The sequence below is a fragment of the Bufo bufo genome, chromosome 8 (genome assembly GCF_905171765.1).
Source record: "Bufo bufo chromosome 8, aBufBuf1.1, whole genome shotgun sequence".
NCBI classification, from domain to species: Eukaryota; Metazoa; Chordata; class Amphibia; order Anura; family Bufonidae; genus Bufo; species Bufo bufo.
The window spans coordinates 161,261,189-161,288,472 of NC_053396.1; the positions used below are offsets into that span (position 1 = coordinate 161,261,189).

Sequence of the window (27,284 nt, forward strand, 5' to 3'; positions counted from 1 at the left end):
TGCTAGTGGCCAGTGCGAAAAACAATTTGGGGATTTTTGTTTAAAAATATATAGTGACATAATGTGATTTAAACATAAACAGACCATTTTCTGAGGACATTCCTTTTTACCAAAAAATTTAAATAAAATGATTTAGATGCCATTAGCAGACCAAAGAACATATTTCTCTGTATACATAGTTTTCTGATATTTCCACATCTATATTAAAAGGAAAGGGGGCAAATCAAAGATACACCCTGACTGTATGATAGAGAAAGCTGCTCTCATTAATAACCCAGTGTGGAACTGTATTCACCAATACACTCATCATTCATTGTAGGTTTCTTAAGTGCTATAAATTTACATGATCCAGGAAACTAAATAAAGAAGCGCTAGCCGTCAAAATGCAAATCTTCCATAGATAATGAACACTATTGTACAGCGCAGAGCCCCATCCATGGGCATTACATTCTGAAGGTAAAAGAAGAGACGAGGTATATTTGTTTTCATGCACTGACTAAGGAGTCTAATGTGTGATGCGGATGATGTCTAGGGGTATGACATCAGGAAATCCATCCCAGCCTCAGGAGTCGACAACTGATCAATGGTTCAACTATCTTCTATGCCTTGTATTTCTCCTTCCCATCCTCACTAATAACACAAATGTGCTGAAATAAAAAGAATACAGTGTGTTAGACAAGACAGGGAGTGTGCACTGGAGAGGATAAAGGGGGTTATCCAGGTTTTAAAAATGGATGGCTTGTGCTTAAAGGGAATCTGTCACCTCCATCATCACTATCTACGGTAAGTAAGGGCTCATGCACACGACCGTATGTATTTTGCAGTCCGAAAAAAATACAGATTATGTCAGCGTGCATTCCGTATTTTGCGGAACAGACCAGCTGGCCCGAAAGAACAGTACTATCCTTGTCCGTAATACGGACAATAATAGGACATGTTCTATTTTGTTTGCGGAACTGAAATACGGAAACAGAATGCACACGGAGTAACTTCCGTTTTTTTTGCGGACCTGTTGAAATGACTGGTTTCCTATACGATCTACAAAAAAAAAAAAAAACGGACATGAAAAGAATGTACGTTTGTGTGCATGAGCCCTAAGGCTGAGTTCACACTTCAGTCATTTCCATCAGGTATTGTGAGCCAAAACCAGGTGCGGGTCAAAAACACAGAATAGGTGCAGATCTTTCCATTATACTTCATCTCTGAGTAGGCTTCACAATAACTGAAGTGTAAACTCAACCTAAGGGCCCATTCAGACAACAAATTTTGCAGAACGGGTGCGGACCCATTCATTTCAATGGGGCCGCAAAAGATGCGGACAGCACACCGTGTGCTGGCCGCATCCGTGGTTCTGTTCTGCGGAAAAGGACAGAGCATGGCCTATTCTTGCCCGCAATCGCAGGCAAGAATAGGCATTTTCTATTATGGTTGTGGCCATGTGCGGTCCGCAAAACACTACGGCCATCTGAATGAGGCCTTAGAGAACTGGGGCGTTAATATCCGCAGAAGGAGCCAAGACCTCTTGCTAGTGACTAAGCCTGCCTTCATGCAGAGCCCAAGCCCGCCTCCTCCTGTCTTTCACATGACGCCCCCTGCTTCAGCATATACACCCCCTCTGCCACAACGTCACATTCCAGCCCCAACTTTTTTTTTTTTTTTTTTATAAACAAACCTCTTCTCAAAGATGTCTCATGAGACACAGATGGTCTCTTGCTACATGTACACACAATTTTTGCTCTTCTGCTTCTTCCTACCTCTATCAGCAAGAGTAACTAATCCTCCCTCAGAGCACCGGGGAGCAGACATCTTTCTTTGCAAAATGCAGAAAAGCAGGGGGTGAACATGTACCATAGGCTGAAAACCTCGCAACGGGGAAGGGTACTTACATTCAAGTCTCTAAAGTATTCATTGTAGTCTAATGCGTATCCCACAACAAACTTGTCTGGCACTTCAAATCCTACAACTAGAGAAGAACAATGTGTTAGCTGGAGAACAGAATAAAAAAAAGGGTTACCATCTCCACATAAATGCAGGACTAAGGCCAGACCCATACCAGCACGTCGAATAAAAGGAACTCACAGCATGTGTCAGTGTGATGTCCCGTTCTGACAGGATCGCACAGCATTATACTGATTTATAATACTGTGTAACCCTGAGTCCTAAAATTAGCTGAATTACACTGACAGCATTATGTATACTAACTGTATAAAGCCAGTATATACAGTGCTGCCCATAATTATTCATACCCCTGGCAAATTTTGACTTAGTTACTTTTATTCAACCAGCAAGTAATTTTTTGACGGGAAATGACATAGGTGTCTCCCAAAAGATAATAAGACAATGTACAAGAGGCATTATTGTGGGAAAAAAACACATTTCTCAGCTTTCATTTACATTTGAGCAAAAAGTGTCCAGTCCAAAATTATTCATACCCTTCACAAACTGTCACAGTCTGTGGGAAAATCAAAAGTTCTATATCAGTCCAAATAGTCTAAGCTGTTCTAAAGCATCCTAATTACCCTGATTAATTGGGAACAGCTGTTTTAATCAACTCAACAGGTGAAAAACAGCAGCTCTCTGCAGTTGGTTTGTGGACAGTCATGGCTAAGACAAAAGATCTCAGTGAGGACCTGCAGCTGCGCATTGTGGCTGCTCACAAGTCAGGAAAAGGCTACAAGGCCATTTCTAAATGTTTTCAAGTTCCAGTGGCTACAGTGCAAAGTATTATTAAAAAATACAAGATGTTCCGCACTGTGGAAAATCTCAGAGGATGTGGTCGGAAGCCAAAAGTGACACCTGTGCTGGCCAGGAGGATAGTTAGAGATAGTTAGGCCATCCTGGTGAATCTGGGCTCTGCTGGTGGCAATGTCTCAAGGCAGACAATCCAACAGACACTGCACACTGCTGGGTTCCACGGATGCAGACGAAGGAGGACGCCACTTCTCCAGATAAGGCACACAAAAGCTTGCTTGGCCTTTGCAAAAGCTCATCTGGACAAAGAAGAAGACTACTGGTCTTCTGTGTTATGGTCAGATGAAACAAAAATTGAATTGTTTGGTCACAATGATGTTTCCTGCATTTGGCGTAAAAAAGGAGAAGCCTTCAACCCAAAGAACACCATCCCCACTGTCAAACATGGTGGTGGGAACCTAATGCTTTGGGGGTGTTTTTCAGCCAATGGACCAGGGAACCTAATCACAGTAAACGGCACCATGAAAAAAAAACAATACATGAGGATTCTCTACGACAACATCAGGCAGTCTGCAGAGAAACTTGGCCTTGGGCACCAGTGGACATTTCAGCATGACAATGAACAAAAAAAAAAACACACAGCAAAAGTGGTGAGGAAATGGTTAGCAGACAACAACATTAACGTTTTGGAGTGGCCCAGCCAGAGTCCAGACTTGAATCCAATTGAGAATCTGTGAAAGATTTGGAGTTCATTGCTAAAGATGAATGGGCAAAAATACCTGTGGAGACATGCCAAAAGCTGGTCTGCAATTATAGGAAGCGTTTGATTGCATTAATGGCCAATAAAGGCTTTTCTATTGATTATTGAGAAGGGTATGAATAATTTTGGACTGGACACTTTAAGCACAAATGTAAATAACAGCTGAGAATTATTTTTTCCCCCACAATAATGCCTCCTGTACATGCCGTCTTATCTTTTGGGAGACACCTACAGTATTTTTCACCCCATAAGACGCACTTTCCCCCCCACTTTTTCGTCTTATAGAGCGAATGCTGGCAATTTACATTGCAGTCTGCGATGTATTAGTGAGGAGGGACTGTAGTAGGCGGGGAGAGCGGTGGGGCAGTGCAGGCGCTGTACTCAGGCCCCGCTAGTATGTACTGTGGATGGCATTATGATGGGGGGGGGGGGGGGGATCTGTGGATGGGACTGTTATGGGGGGGGGGGGGGGGATCTGTGGATGACACATATAGCAGTGTCATCCACAGATTCACCACCCCATTACAGTGCCATCCACAGATCCCCCCCCCATTATCATAATGCCATCCACAGATCCCCCCATTATCATAATGCCATCCACAGATCCCCCCATTATCATAATGCCATCCACAGATCCCCCCCATTATCATAATGCCATCAACAGCTCCCCCCATAACAGCGCCATTTACAGATCCCCACATAACAGTGCCATCCACAAATCCCCCACCCCATAACAGTGCATCATCCACAGATACCCCATCATAGTGTCATGCACAGACCGCCATTAGTTCAAACCACCAAAAGCACACCTTTTGGTTAAAACATTTTTTTTCTTATTTTCCTCCTAAAAAACCTAGGTGCGTCTTTAGGGCCGGTGCGTCTTATAGGCGGAAAAATACGGTATGTCATTTCCCGTCAAAAAATTACTTGCTGGTTGAATAAAAGTAACTTTAGGTCAAAATTTGCCAGGAGTATGAATAATTATGGGCAGTACTGTACCACTGTACATCAGTATAGCTTACAGCATAAGGTCAGACACACACAAGCGAGTTGAATGCGAGGAACTCACAGCATGTGCCAGTGTGATGTCCCATCCTGACCTCACTCCTCTGACAGGATCGCACAGCATAAGGCCTCATGCACACGGCCGTTGTTTGGGTCCGCATCCTAGCCGCCGTCTTTGTGGCTCAGATGCGGACCCATTAACTCTGTGTGCTGTCCGCATCCGTTTCACCGTTCCGTGGCCCAGCAGCAAAAAAAATATAGCATGTCCTATTCTTGTCCGTCGCGGACCGCAAAAAACGGCACGGTCGTGTGCATGTAGCCTTATACTTATTTATAATACTGTGTAAGGGCTCGTTCACATGAACATGTGAAGCCCGTGCTGTGGACCGCAAATTGCAGTCCGCAATGCACGGGCACCTTACGTGGGACAGGTGCATGGGGATCACAGACTCATTCACTTGAATGGGTCCGCGATCCCTCTGTTCCGCAAAAAGATAGAGCATGTTCTATCTTTTTGCGGTGTGGATGCACGGAACGGAACCCCAGAAAGCACTCCGTAGGGCGTCGCATCTCCGGATTTGCAGACCCATTGAAATGAATGGGTCCGCAGCCGTGATGCAGAATGACAACGGAACGGTGCCCGTCTATTGCGGTCCGCAAAAAGGGAGCGGGGCACCAACGGTCGTGTGAACGAGCCCTAACCCTGAGAGTCCTGAAATCTGCCGAATTACACTGACAGAATTATGTATACTAACTGAATAAAGCCAGTATATACCTATCAGTATAGCTTACAGCATAAGGTCAGACACACACGAGCGAGTTGAATGCGAGGAACTCACAGCACGTGCCAGTGTCATGTCCCATCCTGACCTCACTCCTCTGACAGGATCGCACAGCATTATACTGATTTATAATACTGTGTAACCCTGAAAGTCCTGAAATCTACTGACAGCATTATGTCAATGTAATAGAATCGATTTCAGGACTCTCAGGGTCACACAGCATTATAAATCAGTATAATGCTGTGCAATCCTGTCAGAGGAGTGAGGTCAGGACGGGACATTGCACTGACACATGCTGTGAGTTCCTCGCATTCAACTCGCTCGTTTGTGTCTGGCCTCATACTGTTAAGTCTGATTCAATCGTTTTCCTTCCTCGAACTGCATCATGGATCCCCCAAACTAAGCCTCAATTCAGGCCTCCTGGCACGCATGTCAAATGTATTCAAAGACCACCAGTCATCAGAAGTAAGCCAAAAGAGTGCTATTTTGCCTTCTGTTTGTATAGAGTAGCCTGCTGTGCCATTTCATAAAGGCAGGCCTATACAATGGCATACGAGAGAGGCATCTATACGTTAGGAAAGCCTCCTCATGTACACTGCAAATTCTGTGTGAACAGACACTAAGGTGTCTGAGGTGCTCTAAATAAACCATGCCTTTTGCCAAAACTGCCATTAGGTGCTCTGTGTGGTTGGCATGTAACTCTTCCCCCATGGTGGCGGATGGAGTAATAGTTACACATCACTGCAATACATCTACAGCTATTCAGAATATAACAGACCGGGCCAAAGGAGAAGAGAGATTCTCATAGTAAGACCTCGTTTATAATGAATGCCTGTGACAAGGCAGGTAACGCAATAGAAAATAATTTTCATTTTATATCACTTTATACATCTTACTTCCTCTACTACTAAAATAGGTGGTCTCATCAAAGACCTGGCAAACTGTTTAATGTCTCCTGCAATGACCAGTCAAATGAAAGGTGGTCCATGTAATTCATGGATGGACCTGGTTCCCCTACTTGTTAGAAAATCTTCATTCTAGATCAGAGTTACTCCTGAGCAAAGTCCATACTCCATAACAAATGGAAAAGAGTTGTTCAGGGGAGCCAACCCCTTTTAGTAAATACCATTGCAGGCAATCTGTCAAGTCAAAATCTATATGAATAATTTACCATACAAGACTACTTACAATCAGGCCTATAACCAACACTGCGAGGGGTTCTCTTCACAAGCAAGCTGTTCCGATAACAGAAAAAAAATATTATAACACAACCTATTTGTTAAAGGAGTTTTCCCAATCTAACAATTTATCCCCTATCAATAGGATATGGGCTAAGTGTCTGATTGGCAGGGGTCCGACCATTAGGGCCCCCACCGATCACTAGAAAAGGGGCCAATCAGACACTTATCTCTTAAATTTTTTGTAAAAGAGAAAAGAGACACCGCGCTCAGCCTAGTAAACCTGACCCTTATTAACCTCTGGTTCTGATCGTGTACAACCTGTCCACCTCAGTTTGAAATAACAAGAATACCTTGGTTCTGATGTGTGGGATCGGGGGACCACCTTCTCGGGCGTTCCAAATATGCACGTTTTCTTCTACACAGAGGCAAATAGCAGGTAGAATAGGCTGTATGGAGTTCGCCCCGGCCGGTGGCGAAACTCCACTTGTACTTGCGCTCACGCTCGCAAGGGGAGCTGGTGACGTCACCTGTTGAGCTACGGGCTGCTGTAAGCACCAAGAAACCTTCCTACGCGTTTCGAGTACTACGATACTCTTAGTCAGGGAAGACGAAGAGTATTGTAGTACTCGAAACACGTAGGAAGGTTTCTTGGTGCTTACAGCAGCCCGTAGCTCAACAGGTGACGTCACCAGCTCCCCTTGCGAGCGTGAGCGTAAGTACAAGTGGAGTTTCGCCACCGGCCGGGGCGAACTCCGTACAGCCTATTCTACCTGCTATTTGCCTCTGTGTAGAAGAAAACGTGCATATTTGGAACGCCCGAGAAGGTGGTCCCCCGATCCCACACATCAGAACCAAGGTATTCTTGTTATTTCAAACTGAGGTGGACAGGTTGTACACGATCAGAACCAGAGGTTAATAAGGGTCAGGTTTACTAGGCTGAGCGCGGTGTCTCTTTTCTCTTTTACAAATGATTTGTGTAACCCTTTTATAACAGTTATTGCGGAGCTGTTTTTGACACTGCTGCTTATCCACTGTAATTAGCGCCGGTGGTATATCCCTGTATTTACTAAATTTTAATCCAAATTTGTATCAGATTACTGTTCGCTTAGCAGTGGAATATCGATGCGTGGCGAGAATTGTATAGGGAAGAGCAGAGCGGTCTGTCTCTCTGGAGGTCAGTTTGGCCTAAACTACTGCTTCTTTGCATGGCAATCTAGGGGTTACTTGCGTACCCTATGGCATCCAGCCAAGCTCAGTAGTTGCTACATTTACTACAAGTGTGCGCCCTCTGCTGGCAGCAGCCTCACATATCAAATACTGTAACCTAATAAACCAGTTCCAGGCCGGGCTACTTACCCCCACCCTCCTTAACAGACATGTTTTCAGTTTTTTTTAGTGCATGCCTCTTTCAAAGTCATAATTTCCATTTAGTTATGTAAATAGTTTAGGCGCCTTTTTTCAGTGATACAGGGGGGTTTATTTTTATGTCATGTTTTTGTATCTTTTTTAAAACCCAGGAAAATGTAAAAAAAAAAAAAAACACAACTAAGGCTACTTTCACACTAGAGTTCGGAGCGGATCCGTCTGATGTTTCATCAGACGGATCCGCTCCTATAATGCAGACGTTCGCATCCATTCAGAACGGATCCGTCTGCATTATAACTTAGAAAATTTTCTAAGTGTGAAAGTAGCCTGAGCGGATCCGTTCAGACTTTACATTGAAAGTCAATGGGGAACGGATCCGCTTGAAGATTGAGCCATATGGTGTCATCTTCAAGCGGATCCGTCCCCATTGACTTACATTGTAAGTCTGGACGGATCCGCTCGCCTCCGCACGGCCAGGTGGACACCCGAACCCTGCAAGCAGCGTTCAGGTGTCCGCTCACTGAGCGGAGCGGAGGCTGAACGCTGGCAGGCGGATGCATTCTCAGTGGATCCGCCTCCATTGAGAATGCATCAGGGCCGGGCGGCTGCGTTCAGGACCGCTCGTGAGCTCCTTCAAACGGAGCTCACGAGCGGACACCTGAACGCAGGTGTGAAAGTAGCCTAAGAAAAAGGAAACACGTGTTCCCTAATCAGCAGTGCAACGAAGATACTGGTTTACATTGTTATAGGGGAAGATATAGTTTATGCTCACTGGCTAGAAGCTGCGGTGTAGCAGCTAGTGTTTTTTTTTTTATACTTATTTTTACATTTTTTCCCTTTTGTGAACACCCTAAAAGGCCATACAAGACATTTGAGGGATATTTAACATTACATTTTCTTCAAATGCTGATATTGCAAAACTTGGACAAGGATAACTAGGAATTAGGGATGAGCGAACTTCATATTTTGAAGCTTGGGTTTTCTGGCAATTCCGTTATGGATTCCGGTATCACGGAATTCGATGACAGAATGCACCACGGAAGCCTTTAAGAGGCAGTCATATTAGAAGTCTATGGGCAGCATAAAGGATCTGTCCGGTTTCCGTTAAGCAGGACAGGACTCCTGCATAACGGAAAAGCGGACAGATCCGTCTATTATGACGGAATGCCTCTTAAAGGCTTCTGTTGTGCATTTCGTCATAGAATTCTGTTATGGATTCCGGTATCACGGACCCCAACAGAATCGCCAGAAAACCTGAACTTCAAAAACATGAAGTTTGCTCATCACTACTAGGAATGCTATTAGTCCCAGTTACATGGGGAATACAGTCCCTACATTAAAACCCAGCAGCTTGTGCAGATCACATGATCGACAGGACCGGAGAAAGAAGCGGCACTGCCGATTCCTCATCTTTATATACAGTGCTCATTGAGCGCTTAGTATACGGTGAAGGAGAAGGCAGGGGCAGAAAAACTGTCCCTGCCTTCTCTACGGGGAGCCACTAACTTCAGGAACATTCAGGAGAGTCCCCGCAGAGATCAATGCAGACCAGACATTTATATTCAACGGGCAGTCTGCAAGTGGTTAAACGAGAGATATCTAAAGATGTGAAATTATTACAAAAGATGTCCCACTTCTCTTTACAAAACCCCACATGTATTGTAATATTTCCACAACCAGCGAGCTAGATGTTATCTATCAGAGTGGTTCTGTCCTTATTGTTACACTGGTACCTAGCTACTTTAACCATCTTGGGATTGTACTGCTGCAGCATTGCAAGTAATGTCTTCATCGTCTTTCCCGTGTCAATGATGTCCTGGAAGAAACGTATAAAATGAAGTCCTTATCCTGTAAATTTATATTCATCCACTGCTTAAAGGGGTTGTCCGAGTTATGAAAAATAATAATATAGCACTGAAAATCTGATGGGCAGCAATATATAACGAAGCTAAGCAAGTTTTATGCAAAAAAAATAAATATATTTCCTCATTTCCCTGGTTCTTTTCTGGCCCTTTGTTTGCATGCAATAAAAACAATCTCTGCCTCTCCCCCTGCTCTGCTAAGGGAGTGGATACACGAGCTGCCCTGAGTGACATGTCTGCCTGCTGGGAGACTCTGCAGCATGTTGTATGTGTAGGACTACAAGTACCAGCTGTATAATGACACTGCTAATACATACAGGATCTTCCCCCTACCTTCTTGTGCAATGCTCTCTCTAGTCTGTCAGATTCTGTGCCCAGAATTGTCACTGCTGCAGCTACCCAGTATGTGCAGCTGAAGGGGTTAAGAATCCTAGGACAGAGCAGACAGCAGTGAAGGGGGGCGTGGCCAGCACATTGACATCTTTACAGGCTTGTAAACAACCTTTATCAGAGCAGGGAGAGAAGCTGACATCACAGGTCATGTGACCCTCAGTGAAATCTGAGAAACCAGCCACTGGAGATAAAGTGAGTTAATTGGAAAACTGTTACATTTGCTTAGTGAGGAACATAGAAAGAACAAAAAAATAACTGACAACCCCTTTAAAGGGGTTGGTCACTTTCTGGTTACTGTTGACCAATGTGTTTGTATGATGACTATATGGCACTTACCAATGTAACCTTTGTTGAAATTCTGCACCATTTTCTATATTTCATAAGGTAAGTCCCCTTGTTTGCCAAGTCTTTTGTGTTGTCCATCTGGAGGTCCTGTCCAAAAAAAATGGCTGCTGACGGAGGGTCATGTGACCAGGCAAATCCCCTCCATTCACATACACTGCTCCTGCAATCTGCACTTGTTGGGAGTTTAGTGCAAGTGCCGTGCGTTTGAATGGAGGAAGCTGAATGATGTGTCTGATCACATGACCCTCCATCAGCAGCCATTTTATGGACAGCACAGAAGATCTGCCAACAAGGAGACATGGCTTATGAAATATAATAAACGGCACAGGATATGTCAAAGGCTATATTAGCAAGTGCCATATAGTCATCTTACATACACATTGGTCACAAGGAGTCAGAAAGTGGCCAAACCCTTTAAACATGACAGGGCAGTCTCTGTTACCTGGAAGTTTAGACTGTCCCAGTGACAATTATTCTACATCATAAGCTTTAGGCTACCGCTAAAAAGGCCACTCCACCCTTAAAGGGGGGTGTCCCAGAATGACAACTTGTCACCTATCCACAGAATAAAGCCTCATGCACGCGACTGTGGTGTGTTTTACAGTCTGAAAATCGCGGATCCCCAACACGCGGATTACTTCCGTGCGCGTTCCACAATTTGTGGAATGGCACGGACAGCCTTCAATATAAATGCCTATTCTTGACCGCAAAGCGCGGACAAGAATAGGACATGTTATTTTTTTTAGCGGGGCCACGGATGCGGACAGCACACGGAGTTCTGTCCGTATCTTTTGCGGCCCCATTGAAGTTAATGGGTTCGCATCCGAACAGCCAAAACGGCGGCTCAGATTCGGACCCAAACAACGGCCATGTGCATGAGGCCTAAGTGATCGGTGCACTGGGACCCCCACCAATGACGAGAACAAGGTCCTGTGTCCTCCATTTAAATGGAGTGGCACCCAGCATTTATACTGCCACTTCATCATTATGAGACTGTTAGAGATAGATGGGCACTGTACTTCGCTACACCTCCTGCAGTCCCACAGTTTGAATGGAGAGGTGAACATGTGCATTTGACCCCCACAATCTGACTCTTATCCTGTACATAATAGGAGGATAAGCGGTCATTCATACACTTAACTACTATCTGACATACACTATTCAGATACATCACTATAGCATCACGATTTCAGTGACGTTTTGTTACAAGTGCCATATTACACGCGGCCGTAGTTTTGGTCCGCATCCAACCAGCATTTTTTGCCGATCAGATGCAGACTTATTCATTTCAATGGCGCTACAAAATATGCTGTCCACATCCATATGTCCATCCATTCCGTAACCCCGGGGAGGAGAAGAAAAGAAGAAAAAAAAAAAAAAGGCAGGAGGAGGAGGAGTAGAACATTGCCCATTCTTGTCCGCAAAACGGACAATAGGACTCTAATAAGGGTCCATTCACACATCCGCAATCTCGTTCCGCATTTTGCGGAACGGAATTGCGGACCCATTCATTTCTATGGGGCAGCACGATGTGCTGCCCGGATCCGGAATTGCGGATCCGCACTTCCGATCCCGAAAAATATGGAACATGTCCTATTCTTGTCCGCAATTGCGGACAAGAAAAGGCATTTTCTATTAAGTGCCGGCGATATGCGGTCCGCAAAATGCGGAACGCACATCGCCGATGTCCGTGTTTTGCGGATCCACACACACGGACGTGTGAATGGACCCTTAAATATACTGAGGGACCTGCAGAAGGGAAAATGCGGGATGCACACGACCAGTATCCTTTTGCGGATCACAAAAATGGATAAAGACGTGTGCATGAGGCCTTACACTGACAAGTCTCTTAGAGGCACAGAAGAGGTTCAGGTAGTCAGAAAGAAATTAGCCAATGCTTCTTCATTTGGGAGCAGTACTGTACATCAGAGCTCAGATGTGCGGTAATTTTCTGTGCCAAGCATTTTAGCCAGAGAATTCACTTTTAAAACTGGTTTTAGCCAAAAATTTGCTATAGCCAGTTAACAACTGACACATCCAGAGGGTAATTAGACTTTCCCTACAGTCAAACATCTCTAGCAGTTTCTAACAAGGGACATGAAGATTCTTGGAAAGAAGTAACCAAGGCTTAGCCCTAATAAGCTTTGAACATAGCCAGCCCCCCTCCACCAAATATCAATTCCTAGTAAATCTTACTCATCAACAGGGATTAATATCATTAAATACATATGAAGTATTTGCTAAAAAGGTAAATCAGATTAAATGTGAACTTACCTCAACAATTAAGACATTCTGCAAGAAAAGAGAACACATTTATAAAACTAAGCAATAAAAATATTATATATATATATATATATATACACACACACACATATACATATACACATATACACACTTAATAATCAGTGGACATTCATAGCTTCAGACCATAAAATACAGTGGATTTTTTATCAACCATTGAAGTCTAGGGAAAGTGGTTGAAATACAAATGCATCCGTATGTGATCTGTTTTGCATCAAGTTTTTCAAAGGGCCAGTTTTATGTGATTGAATTTCCTCCCTAGAAGACAACCCCATCAGTATTGTGGATCTCCTAGACTGATGCAATATGAGCTGTAATACATTAGGGCAGGGGTGGACAACCTGCGGCTCTCCAGCTGTTGTAAAACTCCAACTCCAACCATGCCCTGCTGTAGGGAGTCTGGGCATGCTGGGAGTTGTAGTTTTGAAACAGCTGGAGAGCCGCAGGTTGGCCATCCCTGCATAAGGTATCCCTACCATAAGTGGTAGACTACTTGTTAGGGCCTGCTCCACAGTAGCGCTGACTGGTGACTGTCATACAAAGCCATAACTACTGCTAATAAAAGTGTGATTATGAACCGGTTGAAGCATCTCATCCTACACACTGCTGGCTGTCCTCTAGCGTTAACTACTTACCTTCCCTGTTAGAGTAGAAAGATCGTCTCCGCCTATAACTTTAATGTCTCCTGTAGACTGATCATTCTGTAAGAAATATCAAAGAGACATGTAATACAAGTAGATTTACAGGGAATCTGTCACCTCCGAAACACTCCCCAAACTAGGGTAAGGCTGGTTCGCATCATTGTTTCATTTTGCATTCTTCTGATCAGTCAAAAAAAATAAATTACGGAAATGACTGCAAATGTGCATAACTGACGCGCAGTATCCATATTTTTTTCTTTCCTGTTCTTCTGACAGATCAGAAGAACGTAAAAACGAATGGTGATGTGAACCCAGCCTAAGGCTACTTTCACACTGCCGTTTCTGGGTCCGCCTGTGAGATCCGTTTCAGGGCTCTCACAAGCGGCCCAAAACGGATCAGTTCAGCCCCAATGCATTCTGAATAGATAAGGATCCGTTCAGAATTCATCAGTTTGCCTCCGTTCAGCCTCCATTCTGCTCTAGAGGCGGACACCAAAATGCTGCTTGCAGCGTTTTGATGTCAGTCTGACGAAACTGAGCCAAACGGATCCGTCCTGACTTACAATGTAAGTCAATGGGGACGGATCCGTTTTTACTGACACAATATGGTGCAATTGAAAACGGATCCGCCCCCCATTGACTTTCAATGTAAGTCAAAACGGATCCGTTTGCATTATCATGAACAAAAAAATGCAAATGGTAATGCAAACGGATCCGTTCTGAACGGATACAAGCGTTTGCATTATAGGTGCTGATCCGTCTGTGCAGATACCAGACGGATCCGCACCTAAACGCAGGCGTGAAAGTAGCCCAAGCGGTGTATAGTGCAAGTGACACCGAGTCCAATTATGTCAGTCATTCTTTTCATACTTGCATGCATTCTGCTCATGCGCACGCATAATGGAGACAGTTCTCTCAATGTATTTTATGGCTGGTTTGGAGGAGCAGAATGCAAACCAGTGTGAAGATGATAATTCCATAATCGCACTCAGTTTCATTTACACTATACCCGGCTTGCACTATTTTGGGAGGAGTTTTGAAGCTGACAGATTCCCTTTAATATCGGATGTGGACACGATTATCAGCTAGACAGTGTTCATACCTACAGATGTAGCCGAGCTAAACTTGACACTGATAACAGATGGCAAAAGCCATTGAAATCCATTGAAAAGTTAGTTATCTTTTTCTTGCTGTTCGTTACTTCAAGTTTAACTTGGCTGCATCTGTATCTCCATGATTTCACTTTGCTCTCTACGCCCACCTTAACCCCCTACAACGACCTTGGCATCTGAACCCTCAGTGCTGGGAGTACTGACCTAGGCAGTTAAAGGGGTTGTGCAGGGGTTTTATACTGATGACCTACCCTCGGGATAGGTCATCAATATCAGATCAGCAGGGGTCCAACCCCCGGCAGCCCCACCTAATATCTCTTCTAAGAGAATGGAGTACTTGTAATTTCACGGCACTACCGAGAAGATGGGCAGTCTAATGAAGATAAGTAGCACTCACGTGGAGCGCCACCTCCTCTTCAAACAGATGAATGGCAGGGCTGCCGGGTTGATCTGATAATGATGACCTGTCCCGAGTATGGATATAATAACAAAGGCTAGTATGTAGCCGAAACGTTGCTGTATCTGGACCGTGTGTACTGTTTCATGCGCCTTGTGTGAATAAAGCCTTATTAGAATGGAGGAGATGCTGCCGTCACGATTTTTGTACTATCTGTCCTGAGGATAGGTCGTCAATATAAAACCCCTGCACAACCCCTTTAAGACTTATAATATACTGATCATAAGGAGATCAGAACATAAAATATGATCAGTATTCCACAACGGAGAGTGTAAGGGCCTGTTATAGAGCACCGACTGATGATGCTGCATGACGATCAGTAATTATTAAGTGCCGTTTACGTTAGCATGAGGACAAACAATCATTAGTATGACGGTTTCAACTGTCGGCAGTATGTGCCCTATTTACGCAGGAAGATGTGCTACTGAAGAAAATGATAAGCATGTGCTAATCTGCTGGGCAACTGGGAGCAAGTTTATGTGCAGTAATGACTGCACGTACATACGTTTGTTTTCCATCATCAGCCAGTGTTAAAGGACCAGGCATGAATGGTGTGCTCGGCTGTTTTTGTAAGTCCCCTAGCGGTGAACACAATGTACACAGTACAAGCGCTGCCACCTCTTATTTTTAAGACAGTCTTCATATGGGATTGTTTTAAATAGCTAATTGTTGTAATTTGGCCATTTACGGAACTCCCATAGTGGTGAACGGAGGGTAGCCGTGCACATGCAGCCGCTCTGTGTTTACTTCACAGGCCCCGTTCTGGAGACTGGAGTAAGGCTACTTTCACACTAGCGTGTTTACTGGATCCAGGGTTCAGCAAAAATGCTTCCGTTAGTGATAATACAACCATCTGCATCCGTTATGAACTCCATTGAAAATCAATAGGGGACAAATCTGTTTTCTATTGTGTCAAGATCCGTCCCCATTGACTTGCATTGTGGGTCATGACGGATCCGTTTTGCTCCGCATCCCAGGTCGGATGCTCTCCGGTATGAGAACGAATCGGAATGCATTTTGGAGCATTCCGTTTTGTTCAGTTATGTTTTGTCCCATTGACAATGAATATTAACGCTAGTGTGAAAGTAGCCTAAGTCCCAGAGGTGGGACCCGCACCTACGACACTGATGACATACTAGCAATATGCCATCAATGTCCCAGATCGGCGAACCCCTTAAAGCCAACCTGTGGCTTCATAACAGAAAGTTTACAAATTCATAGTAAAAAAATAAAAATAAATTTATGTAAACTTGCTTTATGGCCACTAGGTGGCATTGCAGCCACAAGGCTCCTGTGAGTACTTACACAGTAACTTTTCAATCTTATAAAGTCTACTGTCATGGGGATCGACCGGTCACTGTTTCGATTTAGTGCCTTGATGTAGTCAAGTAGATCCGCAAAGAACTTGTATCCACCCTTCAAAACGCAGAGTGCAACGATGTGGTGGCCGCCCATATCCTTCATGATGTCTCGGGCCAATCTTTCTGTCCTGGTCATGAAAAACAAAGATAATTTTATGCCGGTTCTCAGCAGAACATTTCATAGAAATAAAATCTCATAAGCAAAGTCAATTACTTCTCTATTTATTCTTATTAGACGGACATTGAGGCTGACATAGGAAAACAGAGAAACTGGCTTCCCGTCCACACAAGACGCTGTGTTATTTGTGAAGTCAGTGTTGGTCACATGACACAGCTGAGGATCAGAAGGGAGGTTATAACTCACAAATACAGTCACTGGTAAGAAAATTACCTTTACTACAGTTTACATCATGTACCTTTCTAACAGGTCAGAGAATACATTTCTTTTGTGGGAGTGCTACTTTTAAGGGGTTTTGCAATCACAGACAATGGGGGCATGGGGGTCCCACCTCTGGGACCAGCACCTACAACGAGAACGGAGCGGGGAGAGTTGTGGCTGGAGTAGGGTTGGGAGATATCAAAAATATTCCCACGAAAACAATGTATAGAAAGCTATCGTGACAACGATATATATCGCGATAAATTCCCATTTAGAAGGGAAAAAAAAACAACTTAAAACATGTACTCGTGTTTCCTTGTTGCCCCCGTACATTATAATGTCTCCTTGATGCCCCCATGCAGTAATATCTCTTAGTTGCCCACCAACCGCGGTTTCACCGTCTCCCCCCCCCCCCCCCCCCCAAATCTGATGGAGCGGCCGTGCCCCCTGCTGCTCCAATCATTCTATATGGGAGTGCTGGAGATAGCAGCGATCAGCCATCTTCACCGCTCCCATATAAAATGGGACATCCTAGCGGAAAACCCTGATAAGTGGGTTGTTCAGTGTGCCCGTTATAGGTGCACATTGTCAGGAAGGGCACCTTGACAGTCATAAAGACGCCTTTCAAATAAAATATTGAGGGTCATTTACTAAAGACTGGCGCTTCCCATATGGGTCTTAGTCCCTTAGCCATATTACCGCAGCCCCCAGAGCACAGTGCCTGTTCTCAGCCCCGGCCTCTCAGTGCCTGTTCTCAGCCCCGGCCTCTCAGTGCCTGTTCTCAGCCCCGGCCTCTCAGTGCCTGTTCTCAGCCCCGGCCTCTCAGTGCCTGTTCTCAGCCCCGGCCTCTCAGTGCCTGTTCTCAGCCCCGGCCTCTCAGTGCCTGTTCTCAGCCCCGGCCTCTCAGTGCCTGTTCTCAGCCCCGGCCTCTCAGTGCCTGTTCTCAGCCCCGGCCTCTCAGTGCCTGTTCTCAGCCCCGGCCTCTCAGTGCCTGTTCTCAGCCCCGGCCTCTCAGTGCCTGTTTTCAGCCCCCAGAGCCCCCCAGCGACTGTTATCCAGTGCCGGTCTCCTGGCTCTAGGGGTTTACAGCCACAAGATTCCATTTCTTTGTGACCTAAAGGACTTGCGACAACCCTAGTCACGGGGGTATACCAAAATTTAGATTCAATTTCGGTCCCAAAAAAGCAATGCAATACTCTATACCACGCAAAAGAAAAACTAAATGCCAAAAAAAAAAAAAGTGTACGTTCCACAATTTATGGAACGTGTGGCCCATAATAGAACAGTCCTATCCTATTTTTTAGGGGAGAAGGAGACTAAAAAAAATTAATGGAGAATCGTGTTCTTTACAGTATTTTTCTGTTACGACGTTCACCACATAGGAGATATTTTTCAATACTTTAATAGTTTGGACTTTTTCGGACGTGGCGATTCCAGATTTTTTTTTTTTTTTATTGGTTATATATATTTTTTATGTAAATTGGCAAATGGGGCGATTAAAATTTTTAATATTCTGGCGTTTAGTTTTTTCTTAACTTTTTTATTTAAGAACTATTAGGCCGCTTAAGGGGCTAGAACCTGGGATCTTTTCATCCCTTGTCCTATTCACCCCAATAGAGATCTATTAGGGTGAATAGGATCTTACACTCTTCCCTGCTGCGCTGAAGCCCTGGCTGCCATTACCATGGCAGCCAGGGCTTCAGTAGCGTCCTGGCTGCCATGGTAACCGATCGGAGCCCCAGGGGATTACACTGCTGGGACTCCGATCAGAAGCTGCCACCAATAAAGAGGAGGGGAGAGGGGACCCTGTGGCCACTGCCACCAATGATTATAATACTGGGGGCTTGGGTGCACTGCGCCACCAATAATTATAATTTATAAAACTAGGGTATGGGGGGGGGGGGGGGGGGAGGCCACTGCGCCACCAATGAATATATCTAACCTCATGATACAAATCTAGACTGCGGGTGCCAGCCATATCACACAGCCGACACTCGGCCTCAATGACAGGGATCCCACTGAACTGTGCCAATTAGCCCCTCAGGTGCCGCATTTGAGGGGTAAATTGCCTCGGTTCGCGGGATCGCCACTTCCAGTCATTGAGACCGGGTGCTGGGTATGTGATACAGCCGGCACCTGCAGTCTATATTTGAATTGAGGGTAATTCTCATTGGTGGCGCAGCAGCCACAGCCCCTCTCCTCCTCCTATTATCTTCTCATTGGTGGCGCAGGGGCACCCGGATCACAGTGGGGAGGGACTCTCCTTCTCCATTGTGCCGACTAATGTGCGCTGGACGTTTTAGAGGCATTCAGCACTGTGACGTGCGACTTCCCGTATGACGTCAATAAAATACCGCGGTAATTAAGAAATGGCGATATCGGCGTTTCTTAATACCGTGGTATATCGTTAATACCAGTTTATTACCCAACCCTACACACTAGTCATTTGGGTGACACAAAGCCATTCGTATAACTGGCTCTCCTACTGCTCCCTGTTTACATACTGTCACATACTCCACTAAATAGAAGTTTTATTATGTTAATATTTTTGCATTATCCAAAATTTAAGTCATTTTACAAATCTACAGCACACAGACATGAACAGCACAGTATCCACTGCAGTAGCACAATGCCGGATACACAAGGATAAGCCCAATCACCGGCCCTTGGTGTATTCACCCTGGTGCCTTGCGAGGCCTGAAGACGCTGACTCCCTGTGTCCGGTACAGATGTGGGTCACACAAACAGGAAGAGCACATGACAATGCACTAGACTTATCACTGAGAGTATCGGTCACTAAATGTATGAAGCAAGATGCAACTTCCACTTGTGGGCAAGAACATGACATTATTTTCCAGGATGCAGCAGAACAGATAAGATTCTCATCATCTATCACCGTGAAACTACTATGTTGGGAGGATAACTGAAGAGACACAGATTCTAGTGAGGTCATTATTATCTCTGAACTCACTTTCCTTCCCATGCAGTAAGCCGGCTAAGGGGGCATTCATACATCTGCAAACCGTGGATCAGCAAAGCACGGATACTGGCTGTGTGCATGCCGCATCATGGTGCGGACCCATTGACTTCAATGGGGTCGTGGTCCGCATTTTTTAGGCAGTCTATCTTTTGAGTTACGAACATACGAATGCGGAAAGCACACAGATAATCCATGTGCCATCTGCATCCATATGTCCATTGCGCAAAAAGACAAAATATGTCCTATACTTCTCCCCAAAATGTGCACCAACTGAAGTCAACGAGTCCACGATTTGCAGACCACGAAACGGATACTGTTGTGTGCATGGCGCCTAACAGTCCCGCTCTGTATGGTAATGAATCCCCCTGTCAAAGAAACAGTACAGTGGACTCCTACATGCTTCATTACCATAAAGTCGGACAGAGCTCCTGAAGTGATCCACGCCCAGTCGCCCCACAAACTGCTGGTGCCGATTTTGCCCTGCTAATTTGCGTTGTGCCAGACATCATATATAGTTCCCCATTCTGTTTCACAGAGAGGAATCCAGAGCGGGGTATACCCCCTTCATGATGCCCATGTGCCCATATAGGCACAGGACAAGGGCTGTGTACAAGGTAACCCCTTTAAAGGGTAACTCATGTTTTCATCAAAAAAATCATTTTAGCATATGTTAACTGCTGCAAAAGAATTATGCATAAAGCAACCTTTAGTTTCTTCACATACCACTGTTTTCCTTAGTTATGGCTGTTTAAACATTTACAATATGAGAACCTTCTCAAGATGGTTCCTCTGCCAGTTCTCCGAGACCAAAACTGCTTTCCCTCATTCCCATACACACTTGCTGTAGCCAGCAGCTCCCTGACAGCCAATCAGATTGGATTACTGAGAGACACGCCTCCTCACTCTGAAGCCTAATGCAGGCATGCAGTGTGGAAGACCGCCCCTCTGTCTTCTGTTTATACTAAAAGGAAGACAGACAAGCCCTAGCAACGTTCTTTAAGGGAGCAGTGGAAAGGGACAGGGGACATTAATGAAAGCTGTTATTATAAGGTAATTACAGATCTTTTGATAATCATTGACAGACTAACTCCGGTATGCATGCCTAGCTCTAATAAACTAGCAAATAAAAAATATATATGGAGTTACCCTTTAAATCAAGTCTTTTTCCTATAGCAAAAAATCTAGTGCGGAATTTTCGTGCAACTACCCATGGACTACTGAACAGATGACAGACTATATAATTTAGGTTTCAAAAACAGTCACCCAATCAGGCGACGTAATTAGATCCTACAGAATATTCTCTACCATTTTACCCCATATCATTTCTATAATGCATTTGATTCCAGCGAAATATACAGAATGCAGCAAGAATGGATGACAATGAGTCAATTATAGCTAAAAATAACAATGCTTCTATTCTCACATTCTCAACTATTTCTGACTAATGTGCAACCATTCACTGGGACTGCACATTCTAAAAAAGGGATTTTAAATGGGAAAAATTGGATCTGTGATTCTGGCAACATCTGTAACCAGTTACAAGGCCGTATGGTACCACAGCGAAGGGGCACTAGAAAGACTGGCGTGCCACAACCATGGTAGTCCATTCATTCACTGCTGTAATATAACAGATTGTGTGCCCACCTGCCCTTAAACAGGCCAGCTGACTTAAGGGGTTTTCTGAGACTTTAAAATGATAACCTATCCTCAGGATAGGTCATCAGTATCTAATCGGTGAGCTTCAGACACCCGGGACCCCCACAGATCAGCTGTGTGGCTCTCAGTAGCGCCACAGCCTTCTTGCCGCTTTTCCTAGGCCAGTGACGACACATTCATTGGTCACGTGGCCTAGGAGCAGCTCAGCCTCATAAAAGTGAATGCGGCTGAGCTGCAATACAAAGCACAGCCACTCTACAATGTACGGCGCTGTGCCTGGTGAGCACAGAGAAGGCCTCAAACAGCTTATAAGCGAGGGTCCCCCACCAGATACTGATGGCCAATCCTGAGGATAGGTTATCATTATAAAGTCTTGGGGAAGCCTTTTAAAGGGGTTTCCAGCAGCTTGACTTATGAGAATCAGCGGCAGGTCTTCATTTACAAAAGAAGTTGTCACCACAATTTATGTTTATTAGACAGTCATTAACTTCTGTGCTTTTCCTTGGTTCCAGTTTGATAACCATCACGCACCGTACAGGTTCCTGTATGGAAATAAGCGGTCTGGACGAGTTTTCTTCAGTCACAAGTACTGTGCTAAGATCCGCTGCCAGGACAAGGGTCTGGGGCGAGACCTCAAGCATGCCTTGCACAAACAAATCTGGTTTAGGAAGGTGTCAAACATAGCCATTTAAAGCATTTTTTTTAAACCAAAGCCAGAAGAGAATCCAGCCTAAATGCTTCCTTTATAATTTCTATTCAACACACTTCTGGCTTTGGCGCCAAAAACTGTACGCAGACTTTCTAGGTTACAGACCTTCTAAAAACTGCAAAAGTGCAACGTACCTGTCCATTATTAGCCCATGGGGAATGTAGACCTTTTCCAGATCCGCTGCATAATGCTTAGGAATACAGAAGAGGTCAAGATCGTATCCTTGTTCGTCATCAGCAAGCTGCAAATATAAAATAAGAGCGTATTTGAATAAGTAATTCTAAGGCGAAGCGTCCACGTTCCGCAGCGGAAACGACAACATATGCAAACGCAAGATCCAGCGCTGTGAGGGAGGCGATCCACAGAATTAGGCCAAAAGCTCCTTCATCATTTGCAGGGATTATTATTTCACGACTCTTGTAGTAAATGTCTGACAATCTGGCATTTTCAGGTGATGGATTATTTAAAGTTAGACCTCTTACAGACCAGCGTGTCGCGTGCAGAAAACACATTTCCCATTTTGGTATCACAGTATCGCACTGCATTATAATGCTGTGTGTCTCTGCATGACCTCACATCAACTAAAATATGCAGACGTAAAGCTGTGGAAGTAAGGGTAAGCAGAGATACACAGCATTAGAAATCACTATAATGCTGTGCGATACGGTCCATAACGGGAAGTCACGCTCCCACACGCTCATCTGAAAGAGGCCTTACTGCACATTAGGATATATTATGATCGGTGGTCTGACGTCTGTAACCATCACCCATCCTGAGAATAAACGCCCACATCCCCTTATAAGATGGGTCTGCAAGGCCGGGTGAACTGGTCCCATTCATTTGAATGGAGATGTGCTGCATTTCCCCGCACAGCAGGTTGCTAGGAGCACCAAGATGGTCTGTGAAGGGCCACAATCCACCTTTTCCTAAGGAGTGAGGGGGTTCCAAAGGTCAGGCAACATCCGATCATAAAGTGATGGCTTATCTTGGCAATGTGCAATCATTTTAAGAGGGGAAGAGTTCTTTAAATATGCACAGCTGTTGATTCCCCACATGGCTTTGTACAGGACTGAGAGCTTCAGAGATCCCCCCTGAAATGCTCTGCCACCACAAGCTCTCCCTCCTGTTGCCCCCTATAGATTTCCCCAGCTCTACCTCCTGTCGCCCCCTATGGGTTTCCCCAGCTCTACCTCCTGTCGCCCCCTATGGATTTCCCCAGCTCTACCTCCTGTTGCCCCCTATGGGTTTCCCCAGCTCCACCTCCTGTTGCCCCCTATGGATTTCCCCAGCTCTACCCCCTGTTGCCCCCTATGGATTTCCCCAGCTCTACCTCCTGTTGCCCCCTATAGATTTCCCCAGCTCTACCTCCTGTTGCCCCCTATGGATTTTCCCAGTTCTACCTCCTGTTGCCCCCTATGGATTTTCCCAGCTCTACCTCCTGTTGCCCCCTATGTATTTTCCCAGCTCTACCTCCTGTTGCCCCCTATGGATTTCCCCAGCTCTACCCCCTGTTGCCCCCTATGGATTTCCTCAGCTCTACCTCCTGTTGCCCCCTATGGATCTCCCCAGCTCTACCTCCTGTCGCCCCCTATGGATTTCCTCAGCTCTACCTCCTGTTGCCCCCTATGGATTTCCTCAGCTCTACCCCCTGTTGCCCCCTATGGATTTCCTCAGCTCTACCTCCTGTTGCCCCCTATGGATCTCCCCAGCTCTACCTCCTGTCGCCCCCTATGGATTTCCTCAGCTCTACCCCCTGTTGCCCCCTATGGATTTCCTCAGCTCTACCTCCTGTTGCCCCCTATGGATCTCCCCAGCTCTACCTCCTGTCGCCCCCTATGGATTTCCTCAGCTCTACCTCCTGTCGCCCCCTATGGATTTCCTCAGCTCTACCTCCTGTTGCCCCCTATGGATTTCCCCAGCTCTACCTCCTGTCGCCCCCTATTGATTTCCTCAGCTCTACCTCCTGTTGCTCTCTATGGATTTCCCCAGCTCTACCTCCTGTTGCCCCCTATTGATTTCCCCAGCTCTACCTCCTGTTGCCCCCTATGGATTCTCCCAGCTCTACCTCCACTTACAGTCGCTTTACCTCATATTGTTTAAACACAGATTTTTTTTCAAGGGCGAAACGTTCTGTAAAATATATGTCACCTTGTAAGTTTCTGTACCTGCAGCGAATCAACTTCACTGAGCGCCTGCCGGGTTATCAGCAACATCACTTCATATACAGAATGTCATATGACACGTTACATACCCCGAAGTGTGCGCTCAGTGGTAAAACCTCAGAAACTATGCCAGTCCCTGGTAGCTGAACCCCTCTGACCCACAGCACAGAGCAGACCCTGCAGAAATCAGGCAGATTTCTGAGGTCTATGGGATTAAACAGCAGAGGTTTTGTCATTAGTACAGTTACAGTACCAAGTTACTGGCAGCCACCCTGATGTGTCGGTTCATACCGCAATGTACACGTATGATGGGGGGGTTCTACTAATGAGGCTGCACTAATAAGCCAAGGAGCCACAGTTGTTATAGGAGACCTTCCGGCCCCGCCATCCATATGCTCTCCGTGTACGTATATATCCCGTGCTCCAGAAATAGAAGATATTCCATTCAGCGTGTGCTGCAGAGTATCCCCGCACGTGGGGCCCCGGTTGTCAGTCAGGAGACCAGTGTCCTGGACTCAGATGTTCACATTCACCACCCCATAGACGTCATATTGACAGGATGTTCTTAAAGGCATGAAGCCTGCCCAAGAATAGAAGCCGTTTTCATGAGACCCACAGCACAGACTCTCTGGACACACTCCACGGTTTCTTACACTAATGTGATAAGCGGCGCCACGTATGTCCCATGTCTACGGAGAAAGAGTGTGCAAAAAAAAAAAAAAAAAAGCTAGGACCCTACTAGTAAGAGCAGACTTTTTGTGCACATACAGCAGGACCAGTCATGGTCCATGACTCAAGGACCATAACCAGGGCTGGAGAACCCTGTAGACTTCTCAGCTAGTTACACCGGTCAATGGCAGCCTATACAGGCAGGGACAACCCTGAAGGCCACTTCTTCTCTGAGAGATGAGACCCGTGTGTCTCAGAAGGGGAAGGAGCAGAGTTCTACTGAAACCATATTTCACCATAAGGCTCCATTCACACGTCCGCAATTTCGGAACGGAATTGTGGACCTATTAATTTCTATGGGCGGACACGTAATTGCGGACCCACACTTCTGAGTCCGCACTTCATTTCCGCAAAAAAAATAGAACATGTCCTATTCTTGTCTGCAATTGCGGACAAGAACAGGCATATTCTATTAGTGCCGGCAATGTGCGTTCCGCAAAATGTGGAACTCACATTGCCGCTGTCCGTGTTTTGCGGATCCGCAAAACACGTTGCGGACGTGTGAATGGAGCCTAAGCAGTGTAAAAGTGATAGGCACACGTAGAAGACAGCACATATAGGAGGCGACACACGCAGAAGACTGTGCATGCTTGGCATGTAGCGGATCAGAGGACACATTACTGGAGACTTCAGCAGACACTACAACTACTTGAGGTCTTTGGGGGCCCAGAAATAAGAACTTTCATAAATATTAATACAAAACCTAAAGTGTTCTCCGTTACTAGTGACCCTCAGGACATTCCTGACTCTGCAGTAGCCCAGTAGATACAATACAGGCCTCCAGACACCTCATCAGAACGGCCAGTGTGAATACAACCTGACTCATCATTTCCCAGACAGGTGGGATCCTAGATGTCCACAACCAAAATGTTCCACATCCAGTAATACCCTTCTGAGGAGACCACAGGAATGGAGCCCAGGCCTCACACATTCACCTCCAATGTGGGGCTCAACTCTGAACAGCTCCACCTAGTGACCACACACAGTCATGACACCAACACCCAATTCAACAGCACATGTTCTCCTAGTCATGACATGCTAGGGTGCCTATAGCTATACCCCCCCCCCCCCCTCACTCTATATCAGGGGTAGGCAACCTCCGGCACTCCAGCTGTTGTGAAACTACAACTCCCAGCATGAATACTTGCTCTTCTCTTCTCAGAACTCCCATATAAATGAATGGAGCATGCTGGGAATTGTAGTTTCACAACAGCTGGAGTGCCGAAGGTTGCTGATCTCTGCTCTATATGTACCCCATCAGTAATGGCTGCTCCTCCCTCAGAGATAGAGATATATATATATATACACACATCAGTTTTTAGCCCCAATTCACATAGAAGCACCTATACACGATATACAGATCTTAGTGGCCCCAACACGATACTAAAACTCCTCTAATTTCAACATATTTCCACCCTGTGAACCTATGTTCCCTCTATCACGATATTTCACAAAGATCTCTCCAAACATGCATATTCTTAAACTCCTTATCGTGACATATACTCAAATACCTCACATTGTTCATATCAGAAACTTGACCCAACACTTTAATATAGTCTGACATTATGACTTCTCCATATTGTGACACACTTCCACCTACATTCTTCCTGACGTTAGGATTTTTCTATATCATGACATACACGTGCTTACTTGTTGACCAAGAAATTAAGCCTGATAGATTAAAGTCCCTCAGTCCTTATTTCCCCCATCCCCCTGATTTCCTGTTCTCATATGCCGCATCACGACACAAGACTCAATACTTTCTTATATGCTACAATCAGACATCGCAACCGGCGCCAAGCCTCATGACTTCCTGATGTATATCGTGACATACAGCACTCCTCGGGCCTTCTCCAGGCTCCCCGTCCCCGGTGCAGCATGTGAGGCTGAGGCGCTTGCTGTTGCCATGGCGCCCGATCACACCCTGCGCTGCATGCCGAGCCCTCGTTCCCTTCCTGTAGCCGGTGTCACCTTCCTCTCCGCCGCTACCCGTGCACGGACTCCCCCCGCAGAAGTGACCGGGGCCGGCCTCACTCACCACGATACAGGGGCTCGCCATGTCTTCTGTGCGGGACCACGTCAGCGGGGAGAGGACAGGCTGCGTGTAGGTGACGGTGTGTGTCCTCCGGCGGGCGCCGCGCTCACTGCACAACCCTCACAGGCCGCAGCCCGCAGTCACACACATGGCCCGGAGCCCGCCCGCCGAGGAGGAGGAGCCCGGCCTGCATCACAGATCACACCACGGCTCCATCCATGGCCGGACCGCGAGTGTGGGGGCCTCTCACTGCATGGACTACTCATACATGGAGTACATACACATACAGTACATATATACACATACAGTACATACATATATATACACCTATACAGTACATACACATATACACTACATATATACACATACAGTACATTC

General features: G+C 45.6%; 1 protein-coding gene across 1 annotated transcript; it reads right to left on the reverse strand.

Annotated features, from left to right (window-relative positions):
* Window positions 1-253: 253 nt before the first annotated feature.
* HPRT1 (hypoxanthine phosphoribosyltransferase 1) lies at window positions 254-27,077 on the reverse strand. The gene is made up of 9 exons (XM_040442775.1): window positions 26,910-27,077; window positions 22,115-22,221; window positions 16,201-16,384; window positions 13,321-13,386; window positions 12,659-12,676; window positions 9,518-9,600; window positions 6,427-6,473; window positions 1,887-1,963; window positions 254-647 (listed from the first exon to the last, which is right to left on the reverse strand). The coding sequence occupies exons 1-9, from the start codon at window positions 26,928-26,930 to the stop codon at window positions 600-602; spliced, it is 651 nt and encodes a 216-aa protein (XP_040298709.1). The 5' UTR covers window positions 26,931-27,077; the 3' UTR covers window positions 254-599.
* Between the last annotated feature and the right edge of the window lie 207 nt (window positions 27,078-27,284).